Raw genomic sequence first — 16,441 nt, 5'->3', positions numbered from 1 at the left:
AAGGAGCTGCCTGAGGAAGCAGCAGCTTTCTGTAGCCTAAAAATGGCGAAGATACATAAATCATTGATTTTTTTGACAGTCTTAGTAATATCTGGCACATTTTAATTGATCAGTTGATACTACAAAGGTTATGATGCTGCAGACACTTTGAAAAAACGTTTAAAAATGTTACCTGTAAACTGTTCATAACGTCTTTTCTAAGTAATCTGATTCCCTTGTGATCATCTCCTGAAATCTGTCAAAACAAAAGATGTTATCAGATTTCATTATCCTCGTAATCACTACGTAACCTCAAACCACAGACACAATAAAAATGAGGCCACTTTAAAAATGGCTTTGTTTGATGTAAATTTTTTGCTCTGTTTTTGCCAGGGAAATGATTCGTCACCCTGACGAAGAGCTGAACACATTGCCAAGAGTTTCCACGTGTTAGCTAAGCTATTCCTTTCATTCATTGGTAACACTTTAGAATAAGATTTCATTAGTTAACTACTTTAGTTAACATGTACTAAGAATTAACAATAATTCTACAGCACTTATTAAGCATTTATTAGTTTGCATCCATTAACAACATTTACTAATACATTAGTAAGATACAATACATTGGTAAGATTTTTTTTATGTTTTTGAAAGAAGTCTTCTTCACCAAGGCTGTATCAAAAATACAGTAGTGTGATGACAGCTGAATTTTCAGCTAGTCTTCAGTGTCACATGATCCTCCATTTATACATTTATGAATAATAAACTACTTAATTACTAATGAGGAAGAAAGACCACACACTACTTTATCCCCTCATTTGGTTATTCTTTTTTTTTTTTTTTCTGTTAAGGCAGCTTACTGTACACCTGCAGCTCCTGGGTATTAGGGGCTCGGTCGAGTAATAACTGTTCAGTTCAAATAGCTTCTAAAATTTGAACCTAGGATGTTTAGTTTACCAGCTCAGAGCATAATTATCACTATACCACCATCTCTACATCATTGCATGTGTTCATTTCATCTGATAAAGGCTGACTGTGTTCATTTCATCTGATAAAGGCAGACAGAAGTTTCCTTTTCAGTCGTGTCATTTTGTTTTTTGTTTTTTTACACCTTTCAGTGCAGCTTACGTAAACCAAATTTTCTCTAGTGACCAAAAATGAATTAGTTTTTTTTTTTTTTTTTTCCTGAACAGGACAGCAGATTTCTTACAGACATTGTTGCAGTGGCGTGCACAGACCTCCGCTGGGCTAGAGGCAAAAGTGAGTTCTGAGTCCAGGTGGGGGTGGTGGGTTGGCATTCCGTTCCCCTCGGTTCAAATCGCCCTCCAGGGGGTAATAGCCTACGACCGAAAGGGCACCTAAACGATTAAAGGGGTACCCTGTGCATGCCACTACATTGTTGTGTTATATAATCATGTTTGTTTACTGGTAATTTCATAATCATGTGACGAGCATTCCTCGGCTTTTGAAAGTACACACCATGATCTAATAGAACGCTTTTCTTTAATAATTTCTGGTACTGTTGGATGGCATTGGCAGGAAATAAGTTCAGATCTTCCTTGCTCTGTTTCCTGATGCTGCAGGCAGTGTTTTATTTTTGTCCTTCCTAACAAAGGTTGCTCTGGATTTTTGCTAATCAAACCTGTCTCTGAAATAGGTAACTGACTGTCGTAAGAATTCTTTGCACAGGAAGGAGGAAACGAATATGTGAAATATTTTAATTCATTGTTTAAAATATGAAGATGTTGAAACACTAAATTAATTTGCAATAATTGAGCAGGAAGATAACCAAAACACTGTAATAATTTATTGTTACTGGATATAAAAATGTTCCTGGTTGTTTTATGTCAGTCATCATTAAATTGGGGACCTGAAACATAATTTCAGTGGTTCACTTTGTGATTATGATTTCCACATTTATCCATTTCTATCTACATTTCAGTTACACTTTTTAATATATATTTTCTCAATTATAGTGACATTGAGTGGAGCAGCAATAAGGAAGTAATATGTAAAGGTTTATACTCATCCAAAGTGACTCTTTATAGGACACAGTGGTGGACAGTGACTGTCACGTAAATAATGACGGATGCAATAGCAAGTTAATCTCTTTTATTAAGAGCTTCACACACAGATGGTCAGTCACAGATAACACAACAAACACAGCAGGAGAGTGGTGACGCAGGGACCTCGATGGGCGATGAGAGTCCAGATGAATGGTGACTGGTGAAGTGCATCCGTGAAACAGTGCCGTGTAATCCGTGGGTGAAATCCAGAGAACAATCCAAACGAGGAAACAGGAAACAACGACGAAAACTCCAGTCCAAGGAACAAACAACACAAGCAAACACGAGACAACAACACCAGGACTCCAAACAACGATCTGACAAACATGAGACGAAAGACAAGGCGTTATATAGGCAGGTGTAATTGCAAACAGCTGCCGCTGATCAGATAATCAGCGGCGACGCCCACACGAACAATCAGGTGACACACTACAGAACACACAGACACCAGAATGAGACAGCGGATTCATGAACCGTGACAGTACCCTCCCTCCTAGGAACGCCTCACGGCGTTCCCAGAGCTCCTTACCTGTCGATTGTAATCATCGATGAGGGAGTGATCCAGGATGTCCCTGGCAGGAACCCAACTTCTCTCCTCCAGACCGTAACCTTCCCAGTCCACCAAGTACTGGAATCTGCGTCCCCTCCGCCTAGAGTCCAGAATGCGATTGACCGAATAAGTAGGTTCCCCATCTACGAGTCGCGGCGGTGGAGGAACCGGAGTAGGCGGATTAAGATGAGAGTGAAAAACGGGTTTAATTTTGGAAACATGAAAGGCGGGATGAATCCTCCTGTACGCTGGAGGTAATTTGAGTCGGACTGCCACCGGACTAATGATTTTGGTGACAGGGAACGGGCCGATGAATTTAGGAGCTAATTTATTGGCAACAGAGCGGAGCGGAATGTTCTTAGTAGAAAGCCACACTTTTTGACCAACAACGTATACGGGAGGCTTCGACCGGTGGCGATCAGTCTTAGCCTTGGTGCGCGCCCTCACCTGCAGCAGAGTCTCACGGGCTCTGCTCCAAGTGCGGTGGCACCTCTGGACAAAGGCGTGAGCGGAGGGGACCGCGACTTCAGATTCCAGACTGGGAAACACAGGTGGCTGGTAACCTATGCTACATTCAATCGGAGAGAGGCCCGTAGAAGACACTGGTAATGAATTATGTGCGTACTCAATCATAAAGAGTTGTTGGCTCCAGGAGGAAGGATTCTTGGACGCCAAACATCGCAACATTCGCTCGAAATCCTGGTTGGCTCTCTCGGTCTGCCCATTGGCCTGGGGATGGAACCCAGAGGAAAGACTGACAGTCGCCCCCAGCAGTCTACAAAACTCTTGCCAAAATTTGGACACAAATTGGGGACCCCTGTCGGACACCACATCTATCGGGAGGCCATGTAACCAAAAAATGTGGTCTACGACGGTAACCGCTGTCTCCTTAGCAGAGGGTAATTTGGTTAAGGGAACAAAATGAGTCGCCTTCGAGAACCGGCCCACCACGGTCAAAACGACCGTGTACCCTTGGGAGGGTGGGAGGGCGGTAACGAAATCTAGCGCAATGTGGGACCAAGGTCTCGAAGGGACAGACAGCGGTTGGAGTAACCCATCTGGAGGTCGATTGGAAGTCTTACCAGTGGCGCAAACCGAGCAAGCCAAAACAAAACTGCGAATGTCACGAGCCATAGCTGGCCACCAGAATAGTTGCTTAACCAAAAACCTGGTCCGATTAACCCCTGGATGACAAGCCACGTTGGAACAATGACCCCATTTGATAACGCAGGACCTTAACTTCTCCGGCACAAACAAACAGTTCGGTGGGCATCCGGGCGGAGGCGTTACCCCTTCTAAGGCCGACAGGACCTTCGATTCGACCTCCCATGTAAGAGTAGAGACCACTAATGTCTCGGGAAGAATACACTCGGGAGTAGACGGGCGTTCGGAAGGATCAAAAATGCGAGATAAAGAATCGGGCTTGATGTTTTTGGAGCCCGGGCGGTACGATAGAGAAAAATCAAAACGTCCGGAAAAAAGTGCCCACCGAGCCTGCCTGGAGTTAAGTCTTTTAGCCGATCAAATATACTCAAGGTTCTTATGATCTGTCCATACGATAAAGGGTACCCCCGAACCCTCCAACCAATGACGCCACTCTTCCAACGCTAATTTGACTGCCAACAACTCTCTATTACCAATGTCATAGTTGCGTTCGGCTGGAGATAAACGATGGGAAAAATACGCGCAAGGATGCATCTTATCGTCCGTGGGAGAACGCTGGGATAGTACTGTGCCTACCCCCACCTCTGACGCGTCGACCTCCACCACGAACTGACGCAAAGGATCAGGGGCAATGAGAATGGGAGCCGAAACGAAGCGGCTCTTCAGTTTGGCAAATGCAGCTTCCGCTGCATCTGACCACCTGAAGGTCGTTCTGGGGGAGGTCAAGGCGGTCAGAGGTGCGGCTAGTTGGCTGAAATTGTGAATAAAACGCCAGTAAAAATTGGCGAATCCCAGAAACCTCTGTAGGGCCTTACGGGAATCTGGACTTGGCCAATCCACCACAGCCTTAACCTTGTCAGGATCCATGCGAACTCCCGCAGACGAGACGATGTACCCTAGAAAAGAAACAGACTGTGCATGAAACTCGCATTTCTCCGCCTTGACAAAAAGCCCATTCTCTAACAGACGCTGAAGCACTCGTCTGACGTGTTGAACATGTTCCTGGAGAGACGAGGAAAATATCAATATGTCATCCAGGTAGACATAAATGAACTGATCGACCATGTCTCTCAACACATCATTGACAAGTGCCTGGAAGACCGCTGGACTGTTGGACAGCCTGAAGGGCATGACCAAGTATTCAAAGTGTCCTCTGGGGGTGTTAAACGCGGTCTTCCATTCATCCCCCTTCCTGATGCGAACCAAATGATAAGCGTTCCTTAAGTCCAATTTAGTGAAAACGGATGCTCCCTGCAACCTCTCAAAGGCTGAAGACATCAACGGCAAAGGATAAGTATTCTTTACCGTGATGTTGTTCAGCCCTCGGTAATTAATGCAAGGTCGCAGAGACCCATCCTTCTTCCCCACAAAAAAGAACCCCGCCCCCGCTGGAGAAGAGGAAGGGCGGATGAATTTCGCTGCCAGAGAATCAGAAATATATTTCTCCATGGCCTCCCTCTCGGGAGCAGACAGAGAGTATAATTTGCCTTTAGGCGGAGACTTACCGGGTACTAAATCTATGGCACAGTCATAGGGATGATGCGGAGGGAGAGAAGCAGCCCGGGACTTACTGAACACTTCCCTCAGGTCTTGTTACTCTGCGGGCACGTTAGACAAATCCACCGCCTCCTCCTGTAACACAGAAACAGACACAGTGGGACAAGCAGACAACAGACAAGACCTGTGACAAAGAGTGCTCCACTCTGTGATGGTGTGCTGCTGCCAGTCAATCCGAGGGTTGTGTTTGGTGAGCCAGGGGTGTCCGAGAACGACAGGTGCCTGAGGTGAGTCCATGAGGAGGAACTGAATGTCTTCATTGTGATTGCCAGAGGAGATGAGAGTAACGTAGTCCATAGAGTGAGAGATGCTGGGAAGTCGTTGTCCATTGAGTGCGTCGACAGTGATCAGGCGGGTGAGTGGGATGATGGGTAAACTGTTAAGTTGTGCAAAGTTGGTGTCCATGAAGTTCCCCTCAGCCCCGGAGTCGATGAGTGCCTGGCAGGTGATGTTGTGAGTCGCCCATCTCAGTCTTACCGGGAGGAGGGTGGATGGTGAGGACTTCTCGGCGGAGATCCCACCCGAAAGTAGCCTCAGATTTACTACCGGGCTTGATCTTTTACTGGGCAAGACCTGAGGAAGTGACCTGATGCTCCGCAGTAGAGGCATAAGCCTTGGGATCTCCGCCTTTCTCTCTCCTCCCGGGAAAGCCGAGCTCTCCCTACCTGCATGGGTTCGGGATCTAAAGAGGAGCCGACCGTGTCCGCTGTATTGGCCAACCGGCCCTCCGCTCCATGAGGCTTAGCGTTAGCAGATTCTAGACGTTCCAGCCTCTGAAGTCGAGCATCCACTCGCAGCGCGAGATCGATGAGTCCGTTGAGTGTCTGAGGAAGATCCAAGACATAGATTTCTCGATGGACACGGTCGGCCAACCCATGCAGGAACACATCCCACTGCGCCTCCTCGTTCCAGCGGCACTCCGCCGCGAGAGTGCGAAACTCGATGGAATATTCTGCGACCGTGCGGTTACCCTGCTTAAGTTCGGTGAGTTGTCGGGCAGCGTCCTTGCCAGCCACCGCACGGTCGAACACTCTCCTCATCTCGGCGGCGAGTGCCTGGAACGAGGCGCAGCATGGATCCTGGTTCTCCCACACCGCCGTTCCCCACAATGCTGCCTTCCCTGTCAGGAGCGTGATCACAAAAGCCACCTTGGATTCCTCCCTCTCGAAGGTGTGTGGCTGCAACGAGAAATGCAGGGAACACTTGTTCAAGAACGCTCTACAAAAGTTCGGCTCACCAGCATAAGTCTGAGGGACAGGAAGGCGTGGTTCTGGCTGATCCCACCGCTCCAGCGGCGTGGGGGGAATCGGCGGTGGGGGTCTCGCAGTGGGAGCTCGAAGCTGTTGAAGTTGCTGGAAGAGCTCAGACACCTGCGTCACCAGCGCTTGAACTGCGCGTCCGGTGGAAGAGATACACTCCTGCTGTTGGTCCATGCGGGAAATGCTGTGGTTGATGAACTCCGTCAAAGCTGCTGAGCTTGCTGCATCCATAGTTGGTCAGATCGTTCTGTCACGTAAATAATGACGGATGCAATAGCAAGTTAATCTCTTTTATTAAGAGCTTCACAGACAGATGGTCAGTCACAGATAACACAACGAACACAGCAGGAGAGTGGTGACGCAGGGACCTCGATGGGCGATAAGAGTCCAGATGAATGGTGACTGGTGAAGTGCGTCCATGAAACAGTGCCGTGTAATCCGTGGGTGAAATCCAGAGAACAATCCAAACGAGGAAACAGGAAACAGGAAACAACGACGAGAACTCCAGTCCAAGGAACAAACAACATGAGCAAACACGAGACAACAACACCAGGACTCCAAACAACGATCTGACAAACATGAGACGAAAGACAAGGCGTTATATAGGCAGGTGTAATTGCAAACAGCTGCCGCTGATCAGATAATCAGCGGCGACGCCCACACAAACAATCAGGTGACACACTACAGAACACACAGACACCAGAATGAGACAGCGGATTCATGAACCGTGACAGTGACAAAGTGTTTTTACTTTTATTCTTAGGTATCTGTTCTTTACCTGAGTATTTTTATTTTGGGAAACTTTTCTTTCACTTCACAACATTCCAAAGCATAATGTCATACTTTTTACTTCACCACGTTTCATAACGTCATTCCATGATATTTTGAACTGAAGAAATTGTCTTTTTAATGAACCTGCTTTTTAATGAACGTTTGGCAGTTTGAATTTTTAGTAAATTTTTGGCGCACAAAAAGGATTCTCGTTGCTTTATAATATTAAGGTTGAACCACTGAAGTCACATGAACTGTTTTAAATATGTTTTTAGTACCTTTCTGGGCATTGAAAAAGGAAATGATCTTGCTGGCAATGCAGGCCTCACTGAGCCATCAGATTGTATCAAAAATATCTTAATTTGTGTTCCGAAGATGAATGAAGGTCTTACGGGTGTGGAACGACATGAGGTTGAGTAATTAATGACAGAATTTTTAATTTTTGGGTGAACTAACCCTTTAAGCTATAGTCCTAGACTAAAATGCATGTTTGAGCTGTTTTAAAGGGATAGTTCACCCAAGAATGAAAATTCTGTCATCATTTACTCCCCCTCAAGTTGTTCCAAACCTGTATAAATTTCTTTGTTCTGCTGTACACAAAGAAATATATTTGAATAAATGTTTGGCACCAAACAGATCTCTCCCCCATTGACTACCATAGTAGGAAAAAAAAATACTATGGTAGTCAATGGGGGCGAGATCTGCTTGATTACAAACATTCTTCCAAATATCTTCCTTTGTGTTCAGCAGAACAAAGAAATTTATACAGGTTTGGAACAACTTGAGGGGGAGTAAATGATCACAGAATTTTCATTCTTGGGTGAACTATCCCTTTAACTGAATGCAATTTATTGTTTTGCAATTGGCATTGTTTTGTCTCAAGATGCACACCAGTAATGTTTTTTATGGGCACGTTTATAAAAGCTACTTAAAGGCCTAATCCTGGTGTAATCTAAGCCCTGTCTGTGAAACTGGGCCTTAAAGATTAATTTACTCAATATAATGTACTGTACTTGATAATAGTTTACCACAAGATGTCGCTATAGACACAATTTTCTTTTGTGCTGGGTACACTTGGCTTTGGAAAAGTTTGTGTCTTCTTGGTGGTGCGAGGATGGCGTGAAGATCCTGTTGGAATTGCTCCATTTATTATTGTTTTATTGTATTTTTATGTTATATGAAGTGTGGAATATAGCAGGTGCAAGTATGTTTGAATAGAATTTTTTCCTATACATCTTTATTTATATAGAAATATTGACACAAGGTGAAGGCAGGACTACACACAGTACTTTAAAAACATAGGCACATTAAGGACATTTTCAACTACACAGTAGTTACATTATTCCCCTGTTAATCATTCTTTTCATCAAATCTCTAGTCTACCTCTATAGATCAGTATACTTCTTGCAGTTTATTCATTGTAACTACACTAGTTGTCTGTAGCACAGTACGTCAGTTAATGTACCTTTATTTTTAGGGTTTAATTAATTCCACTCAGCCATTGTTGCTGCTTCTGTTCTGTATAATCACATAGAAACGTTTAATGCAGAATACTCATGCTCAGTTGTATTCAAGACAGGAAATTCAATAAATACGATGCATTGAAGGTTTTTAGGTTACACACTGAAACATTCCTGAACGTTAAGGATAAAAAAAAATGCATTGCCATTTGTTCTTAATTCCTTACTTGTTTTCTCTGGTACTGTTTGATTCAATCAGTACTGTCAAGTAGACAGGAAGGCCTGGTTGTGCACAGGCATGCATAAATCTGTTCATCACTCATAACATCTTATATTACTATAGCATGGAGGTGTCTGAAGCACATTATGACATCAAAGGGCACAGGAGGAATCAAGTGATTGCCATCCAGACGCAGGTATCTCAGTCTGGGTGCTCCGTTTTCATCGTGCATGTTGTGAGAGTTAGTGGGGCAGATCTCAGTGCCGTTTATATCTGCAAAGACAAGTAAATGTGTTATTTTGTGGAAAATATTCTGTGGCACAATACAAAAATTTAAATGAAGTACATACTCTCAATGTTATTGTTGTTGAGGTGAAGTTGCTCCAGCTCGGAGTTGAACAGGGGAACAGTGCTCAGCTTGTTATGGGCCAAATGCAAATCCAACAGTGAGCTCACGTTGAACACCATCTTTGGAAGACCTTTGTCACTAAGCTGGTTGTAGTTAAGTCTCACAAAGGCTAGGTTTGTGAAATCCTTGAAGTAGTCCTGTGGAATCTCTTCAATGTTATTTCTGTCCAAGAACAGTTGGAAGAGGCTGTTGGGTATATTTGCAGGCATCTTCCGTAGGATGTTGTGGGCCAGATTGAGCTGAATCAAGTTCTTCAGATCTTTGAAGATGTTCTTTCCCATGCTGCTGTCGCTGATCCTGTTGTGATGGAGATCCAGAAGCGCAAGATGTTTCATCTTGCTGAACGCTCCAGGAGGGATCTTTGAGATCTGGTTGCGGCTGAGTCTAAGCTGCTCCAGACCGACCGGCAGGTCGTCGGGCACCTCCTTTAGCTGGTTCCTCTGCATATAAAGATAAAGGAGGTTTGGCAGCTTCTCAAACACTTGTTTCTCCACTGAACGGATGCGGTTGTTTCCCAGATTTATCCACTTAAGCTCAGTGCAGTTGTTAAAGGAGTCTGCAGTTACTTGATCAATGTAGTTGTTCTGTAGGTACAGATAGTGGGTTCGGAATGGGATGATCGGGACCTTCCGGAGGTTGCGGTTTTCACAGTACAGGGCATTTGGGTAAGATGGTGGGCAAAAACACTCTCTGGGGCAGTCTGGGAATTCAGAGGGAGGGCCTAGGATCGGAGGGGGGAAATCTGTGGGTTCCTGGGGTTCGGGTACAGATTTGGGGGCAGGAGAGGATGGTTTTTTGGGGGCAGGAGGTTTCTTGGTGGTAGATGGGCGGACAGGCCTTGGTCTTGGTCTTCGCTGGCCACAGACATCCGTGATCAGAAGAAGGACAAGAAGAGAGCAGTATGCAAGCCCAGCTTTCATGGTCCTGAACAGAGAAGCAGAAAAACAACATTGTCATTTTGCCTTATCCTGTGCTGATTAGTGCAATAATATAAATTCTTTCAGAAATAAGGATTGTGTAAAGTAACTTTGGTAACGCTTTATTTTAGGGTATTTTAACTAGTTGCTTATTAGCATGCATATTACTAGAATATTGGCTATTTATTAGTACTTATTAAGCACATATTAATGCCTTATTCTGCATGACCTTATTCTACATTCTTAATGCTAATACCTAAACTTAACAACTACTTTACTAACTATTAATAGGCAGTAAATTATTAGTTTATTGAGGGAAAGTTGTAGTTAATAGTTTGTGTTCCCTATACTAAAGTGTTACCGTAACTTTGTCATTTATTGCCAACTTAAGAGCACATGAAGATAATAATTAAAATTAAGTTCAATTTTAAAAGACTAAAATATTGAAAATGAAATAAGAGTAAGTTATTTTTTAATTTATGTTTTAATTTTTGGCATATTGGCTTCACTTAATTGCATACTTCGCTATCTTGCAAAATCTTGAGCACAATTTGAAACTCCAAGTGTGAGGTTTCTGGGATCTTTTGGGTCTTTTTGGGTAAAGAACCATAAGAAGGAGAGAAGGGACAACAGAGATATTAAAGATACATCTTCATCGTTTGTGTTTTTTTTTTTTTTTTTTTTTTCTAGGATATCTTGATCAGGGTCTGGTATGAGACAGCTACAAACTGTTAACTGTTTTTTTCCCTCTTTGTCAAAGCATGCAGTCATGTTTGCTTCCAGTTTGGCTGGATTATTATGACTTCTACAGACTCTACAGGTTTACTGCACAGGGCTGTGATAAAGACTCTATTGTCCAATGCAAGACCTAGGAAAGAGTGAGTTTTAATGAGGGAAACAGGCTAAACACCCTGGGGAGCTTGGAGGAAACCAATGCTAGAGCAGTCATAGTGTTGCTATGCTATCTGCGCCACTTAAAGTTGAATTGCTGATTGGTGGAACACCAAAAATTTACATCATTACTTGGAGGATTAAATAAATCTTGATCAAACAGAGTAGCCAACCTGCTCTACTTAGCCAAAAGTGTTTTTCAAGATGTTAGTCTCTAGTTTATAATTCAGCTGGTGTTCAAAAGCAGTACAACATATAAAGATGAGCAATGTTACTTGATTTTTGTTTCTAATTATATGAGACTATTTTTTAATGGAAGATGACACAACAGTTTAAAAAATTAGGATAAAGGCTGATTTATACTTCAGCGTCGGACCTACGCCAGAGCCTCTGCGCCGTAGGCTATGCGTCTGTTTTCATTTATACTTCTGCGTCGTTGTCCACGTCGACGTGCATGCAGACCACTAGGAGGCAGTGTCCGCGGTCATGTTGAGTATCAAAACAAAAGCCGAAGAAGAAGCAGCTCGTCATGTACGTTGTCAGAAAAGCTTACAAACAGAAACGGCAGAGAAGCGGCAAATAGGTAATGACTTTTGTTGCAGTTTGACTGTATGTGTCCTCTGAAACAGAGTGTTTTTCATTCATAGTGAAGTTGAAAGTGCTCGCTCTTCTCCGAGTGCTCCGCGCCAGTTTTTTGACCCGAGGGAGGGGTTCTAGCAGACCAATCAGAGCGCTTGCGGTCCGCGTAGAATTGACGCTTTGTTACATTTTTGAAGAGGTGCATGTGACGTCAGGCTACGTCGTATGCTACGCATGCTATGCACAGCCTACGCCGTAGCTACGGCGTACACTCGACAAAGAAGTATAAATCAGCCTTAATTGGTAACACTTTATTTTAGGTTTTAACTAGTTGCTTATTAGCATGCATATTAATAGAATATCTTTTAACTTTTAACTAGTTGCTTATTAGCATGCATATTAATAGAATATTGTCTATTTACTAGTACTTATTAAGCACATATTAATGCCTTATTCTGCATGACAGTATTCTAAATTCTTAATCCTACCCAATACCTTAACTTAATAACTACCTTACTAACTATTAATAAGCAGTAAATTAAGAGTTTATTGAGGGAAAAGTCATAGTCAATTGTTTATATGTTCCTATACTAAAGTGTTACCGAATAATTATTATTGTGTATTTTAATAATTGCATACAAGTTTAAATTTCTAATAAATATTGCATAGCTGTCCAATTGGATGCCAAAATTAAAAATTAGGTCAAGAGAACCAACATTTTATGCATATTTAATTTAATATAAATAATAAAATAAATTAAATTTAAATTAATATTTAGCTTTAACATATTTAGAAAAATTATATCATGTTATAATATATTAATAAAGCACCTTCATCAGGCCAAACACTCTTATCAAGGATTCTTCATCTGCTTCTTAACTTGTACAGTATATAATAACAATGACTGCCAGTAAAGCTTCAATAATTCGGTCTTTGCTGGACTTTAATTTTGCAGGACCTTTAACCCAGTCCCCTTTGAAGCATGGTTTAAAGCAAGTAATGCTCATTTTAGGCCACATATCTTTTGGGTTTATGTCTGAACTTTGACTAGACAACATCAAAATATGTTAATTTAGCTTTTTTGGCCTTTCTACTGTGTAGTCTCATGTCTTTAGATCACTATCTTGCTGTGTTATCGAACTGTGCTTCAGCGTCCATTTTTAGAGAAGTTTCCAGATGTTCTCTGTAGGAATGTTCTGATACAAAGCAGAATGTTCAAGTTTTAGTTGCAGTTCAGCCAACTGGACGTTTTTCAGGGTCCTCGTGACTTCATCAATGATTTTAAACCACTTTTAGAAATATTTCGGAAGGTTGGCTGATGGGAAGTGATCTCAAGTTGAAGATTGTTTTTACCATGCTTCAGTGGGAACAAAAAACAGACTGATAAATTTCAGCAACTTTGTTTTACTTTGAGGAATTTCAGAACCTTCCGGAATTTTCTTTGATAGTTCTTTTATAAAAAGAAAATAGTTCTTTTCTTTTGAAAAATTTCATGCTGGAAACTTAACGGTAAAAATTTGTGAAAATATATTGAGCAGTGTTAATATAATAGGGTTAATAAACATAGTGGATTAAAACATGTCTAAAATATGTAAACATTATAATATTTGCTTACACTGGGTTGCTATTATCTAATATTATATTTGATTTGACTAGATGGGTCAAGCCCTAAAAACATGTGTGGTTAACTCCATTTTTTAGCCTAGAGGAATCATTTCACTAGAGAAATGAACATTTGATGAATCCTATGCAGAAACTCACACCCAGGCACAAAACAAGAAGCAGTGCAGTGGGTCTGATGGATGATCGCAATCAGATGTTTGGCTCAAAGTGTCTGGCTGGATGTCAGCTGCATGGTCATGGAGACTAGGCAGCAGGACTCTGGCCTTGGGAAAAAAGGAAACCTGGGAAAACTTTGATTTGTTTAGTTCTCTTCTGCATGCCTGCTTTAGGTCGGGTGTAAATGAGATTGTCCTTTTGTCTGCCTTGTGTTCATTTCAATGTTGTAAAGCCTAATGATATGTGTGACCATATAAGGAAATTTGGGTCATTACTAGGCATAACAAACTCATAATAACAAAAACATGTTATGAGTCAGTGCTGGCAGGACTCAAAATGGGAGGGATCTGATGTGTTTTAGATTTAGTTAGAGGTCAAAAAAGACAAAAGAGGTCTCTTGGATACCATTTCTGAATCAAGAGAATACTAGTTTTGCCTATAATGGATCAAACTAAAAGCATTACAGGTCTGCTACCTAAGCAGTTAATATGATTAATGAAAATGTAAGAGTAAATCAATGAAAAAATTTCCTCTGACATATCAAGTGTAGGATGGCTCAGTTTGATAGATGTAACAGATGCTTATGGAATCACTATAGCCAGACTCTGCTATATACTGTTGGGTATTTTAATCATTTTGACTGGTTTCTGACATCTTAAATGTTCACAGTAACAAGACTTTGATATATCAGGGTGGAGGATAGACCTGGACAGGTCGAAAGACAGCTGAATCATGTATAATTTATTTATTATCTTCTTCTATAGAACAATCTTCTTCTTTCATATTACAGTCAAGGAAACTTTTTAACATCTAAGTATTAAAACTGAGAACAGAAAACTTGCAAGGAAACATCTACCTGTTTTAGCATTGTACTCATAGGTGTCCATGTGAAAAATCTGGACATTAATTAAGCCCTAAGAAGTACTGAAAGGTACTGAGTGAACAGCCAAAGTAATCATGCCATTATTTTCATAAGCTTTGAGAAAATAAATTATAATTGATTAAAGAATATAGACTTTAGGACTAAATTAATAGCTAAATTTATTCATTATTCATTATTTCATTTCTTGCCAGTATTCACAGATGTTCTGATCAGTACGTGTATATGTTGCTTGTCTCATTTGAGACTGATTTGTGGCTATTTTGAAAAAACAAAGTATTTCTTACCTGTTGCTGGTTCCTGCCCTCGTTTGATGAATCCTCTAGCTGTCACTTCACTCTCACAGAGTTTTGCTCTCCCACCTTGCTTTCTCCTCCTCTCTCACTCTGTTTCTTTCCCCCTTTTTCCTCCGTACTTCCCCTGTTCTCCTCTGCTAAGCAGGCTGCTTATTGGGTCGTTCCCTCTTTTCCTTCTGAAGGTCAACAATTCTGTCTCCCTGCCCCTCCTTCAGGGAAAGTGCCTCAAATTAAATTGAAACGTCCATCCCGTAACACTGTTCTACCCTTCTGTAAACACGGATGCATGTGAATGGGTGTTAAGGACTACAGGGCCAGTGGGACGGGGTGGAGATCGATGCAGAAAGCGTAGGGTCAACATTCTTTCCAGCACCATCGTCTGCCTGGTCACGCGGATCCTTGGGATACTTCATCAAATTCATGTGCTTTTTATTTAGTTTAGAACCACAGAGTACTGGACAGAATCCTATTTTTTTTTTTTTTAAATTAAAACTTATTGTGTGAGCTCCCCGATTTGGTATTTTCTCTCACACTTCCTTTTGCTCTCTTTCCTGTGCTTTCAGGCCCATGAGTGTTTGTGCCTTATGCAGTGAGCTGCAGCTGCAAAGCAATGGTGACGAGATGTGCAATACGTAGTTCTTAATCCCAAAGAAACCTATTTGTCTTCCTCACACACAGTTGACAGTAAAGTCAGACCCACCTTATATTATAAACCCAAGAGGACTTCAACATCTGGAGTAACAACATCTGTGATGTATGGTGTTTAAAAATTGTAAGTCTGAAGAGCTTCAACATTTAATCAGTTACATTTTAAAGGGACCGTTCAGTGTTGTCTTCCTCTGAGATATCTGGCAATGTCCCAGATTTGCACATTTGTTCTAAATAAGAATCATGCAGTTGTGGGCTGTAATTGTGGTCAGCCTCATTCAGGGATTGACTGGATCTCTAAAACAGCCCAGGACTTATACACTGTAAAACTCAAGTTCAGAATACTCAAAACATTTGAAGGAACTTATTACCTAAAAATATTTAAGTAAACTAACTTTTTTTAAGTTAATAGAACTTAAAAACGTTTGTGACAAGAGGGGCTGGCCGAGAGCCGTGGAAGCAGAAGAAGTCCAGTGTGGTGCACAGGTGTTTCTCATTAACAATCACAGTTCTCAACCTCTCCCAACATCATAATGTTAATTATATACAGTTCATTTACATGAACATCAAATTCAGATCTTGGTTAAATGTTAGATAGCAAATAACACATGCTATTATTACTATCAAAGAGACTGTCATTATATACTTGCATGTATAAAATAAAAAAACACATATAATAATAAGTTCAGCTTACTACAATGAAATTTTGAGTTCACACAACTTTTTTCTTACAATGAACTTTCATTATTATTTGAGTAAAACAAACTCATTTCATTTAATTCATTTCATTGTTAACTTTTTTTCGGTGTACAAGTCCATCACAACCCTCCACAAATAATCTCCCCTATATTAGCTATCACATGCACATAACAAGTTATAATAATAAATTGCAATTATGAGGAAAAAAAAAAGTTGCAATTGCAAAAGACAGTTACACATTTGTTGCAGTTATGAGAAACAAAGTTGCAGTTGTGAAATGCAGTTGTGAGAAATGTTGAATGTTGCAATTAAACAGT

At 41.5% G+C, this 16,441-nt stretch overlaps 2 protein-coding genes across 7 annotated transcripts in view; one reads left to right on the top strand and one right to left on the bottom strand.

Moving 5' to 3' along the window:
• The window catches only part of fmoda (fibromodulin a), a 104,014-nt gene that overhangs the window by 58,310 nt on the left and 29,263 nt on the right, over positions 1-16,441 (top strand). The window lies entirely within an intron of this gene.
• Positions 8,488-15,246, bottom strand: LOC125256442 (proline/arginine-rich end leucine-rich repeat protein). Its single transcript, XM_048172453.1, has 3 exons — positions 14,769-15,246; positions 9,377-10,359; positions 8,488-9,299 (listed from the first exon to the last, which is right to left on the bottom strand). The coding sequence occupies exons 2-3, from the start codon at positions 10,353-10,355 to the stop codon at positions 9,136-9,138; spliced, it is 1,143 nt and encodes a 380-aa protein (XP_048028410.1). The 5' UTR covers positions 10,356-10,359; positions 14,769-15,246; the 3' UTR covers positions 8,488-9,135.

The sequence above is a fragment of the Megalobrama amblycephala genome, linkage group LG21 (genome assembly GCF_018812025.1).
Source record: "Megalobrama amblycephala isolate DHTTF-2021 linkage group LG21, ASM1881202v1, whole genome shotgun sequence".
Classification (NCBI taxonomy): domain Eukaryota; kingdom Metazoa; phylum Chordata; class Actinopteri; order Cypriniformes; family Xenocyprididae; genus Megalobrama; species Megalobrama amblycephala.
The sequence above is the reverse complement of the archived record's forward strand: the minus strand, read 5'-3'. Positions and strand labels throughout refer to the sequence as shown.

What these genes read in the sequence shown, in the direction of transcription:
- LOC125256442 (XM_048172453.1), bottom strand. Translation starts at nt 10,355, where the DNA reads ATGAAAGCTGGGCTTGCATACTGCTCTCTTCTTGTCCTTCTTCTGATC. An exon ending in CAACAACAATAACATTGAGA is followed by an intron (nt 9,300 to 9,376) that starts GTATGTACTTCA and finishes TTGTCTTTGCAG; the next exon opens with ATATAAACGGCACTGAGATC.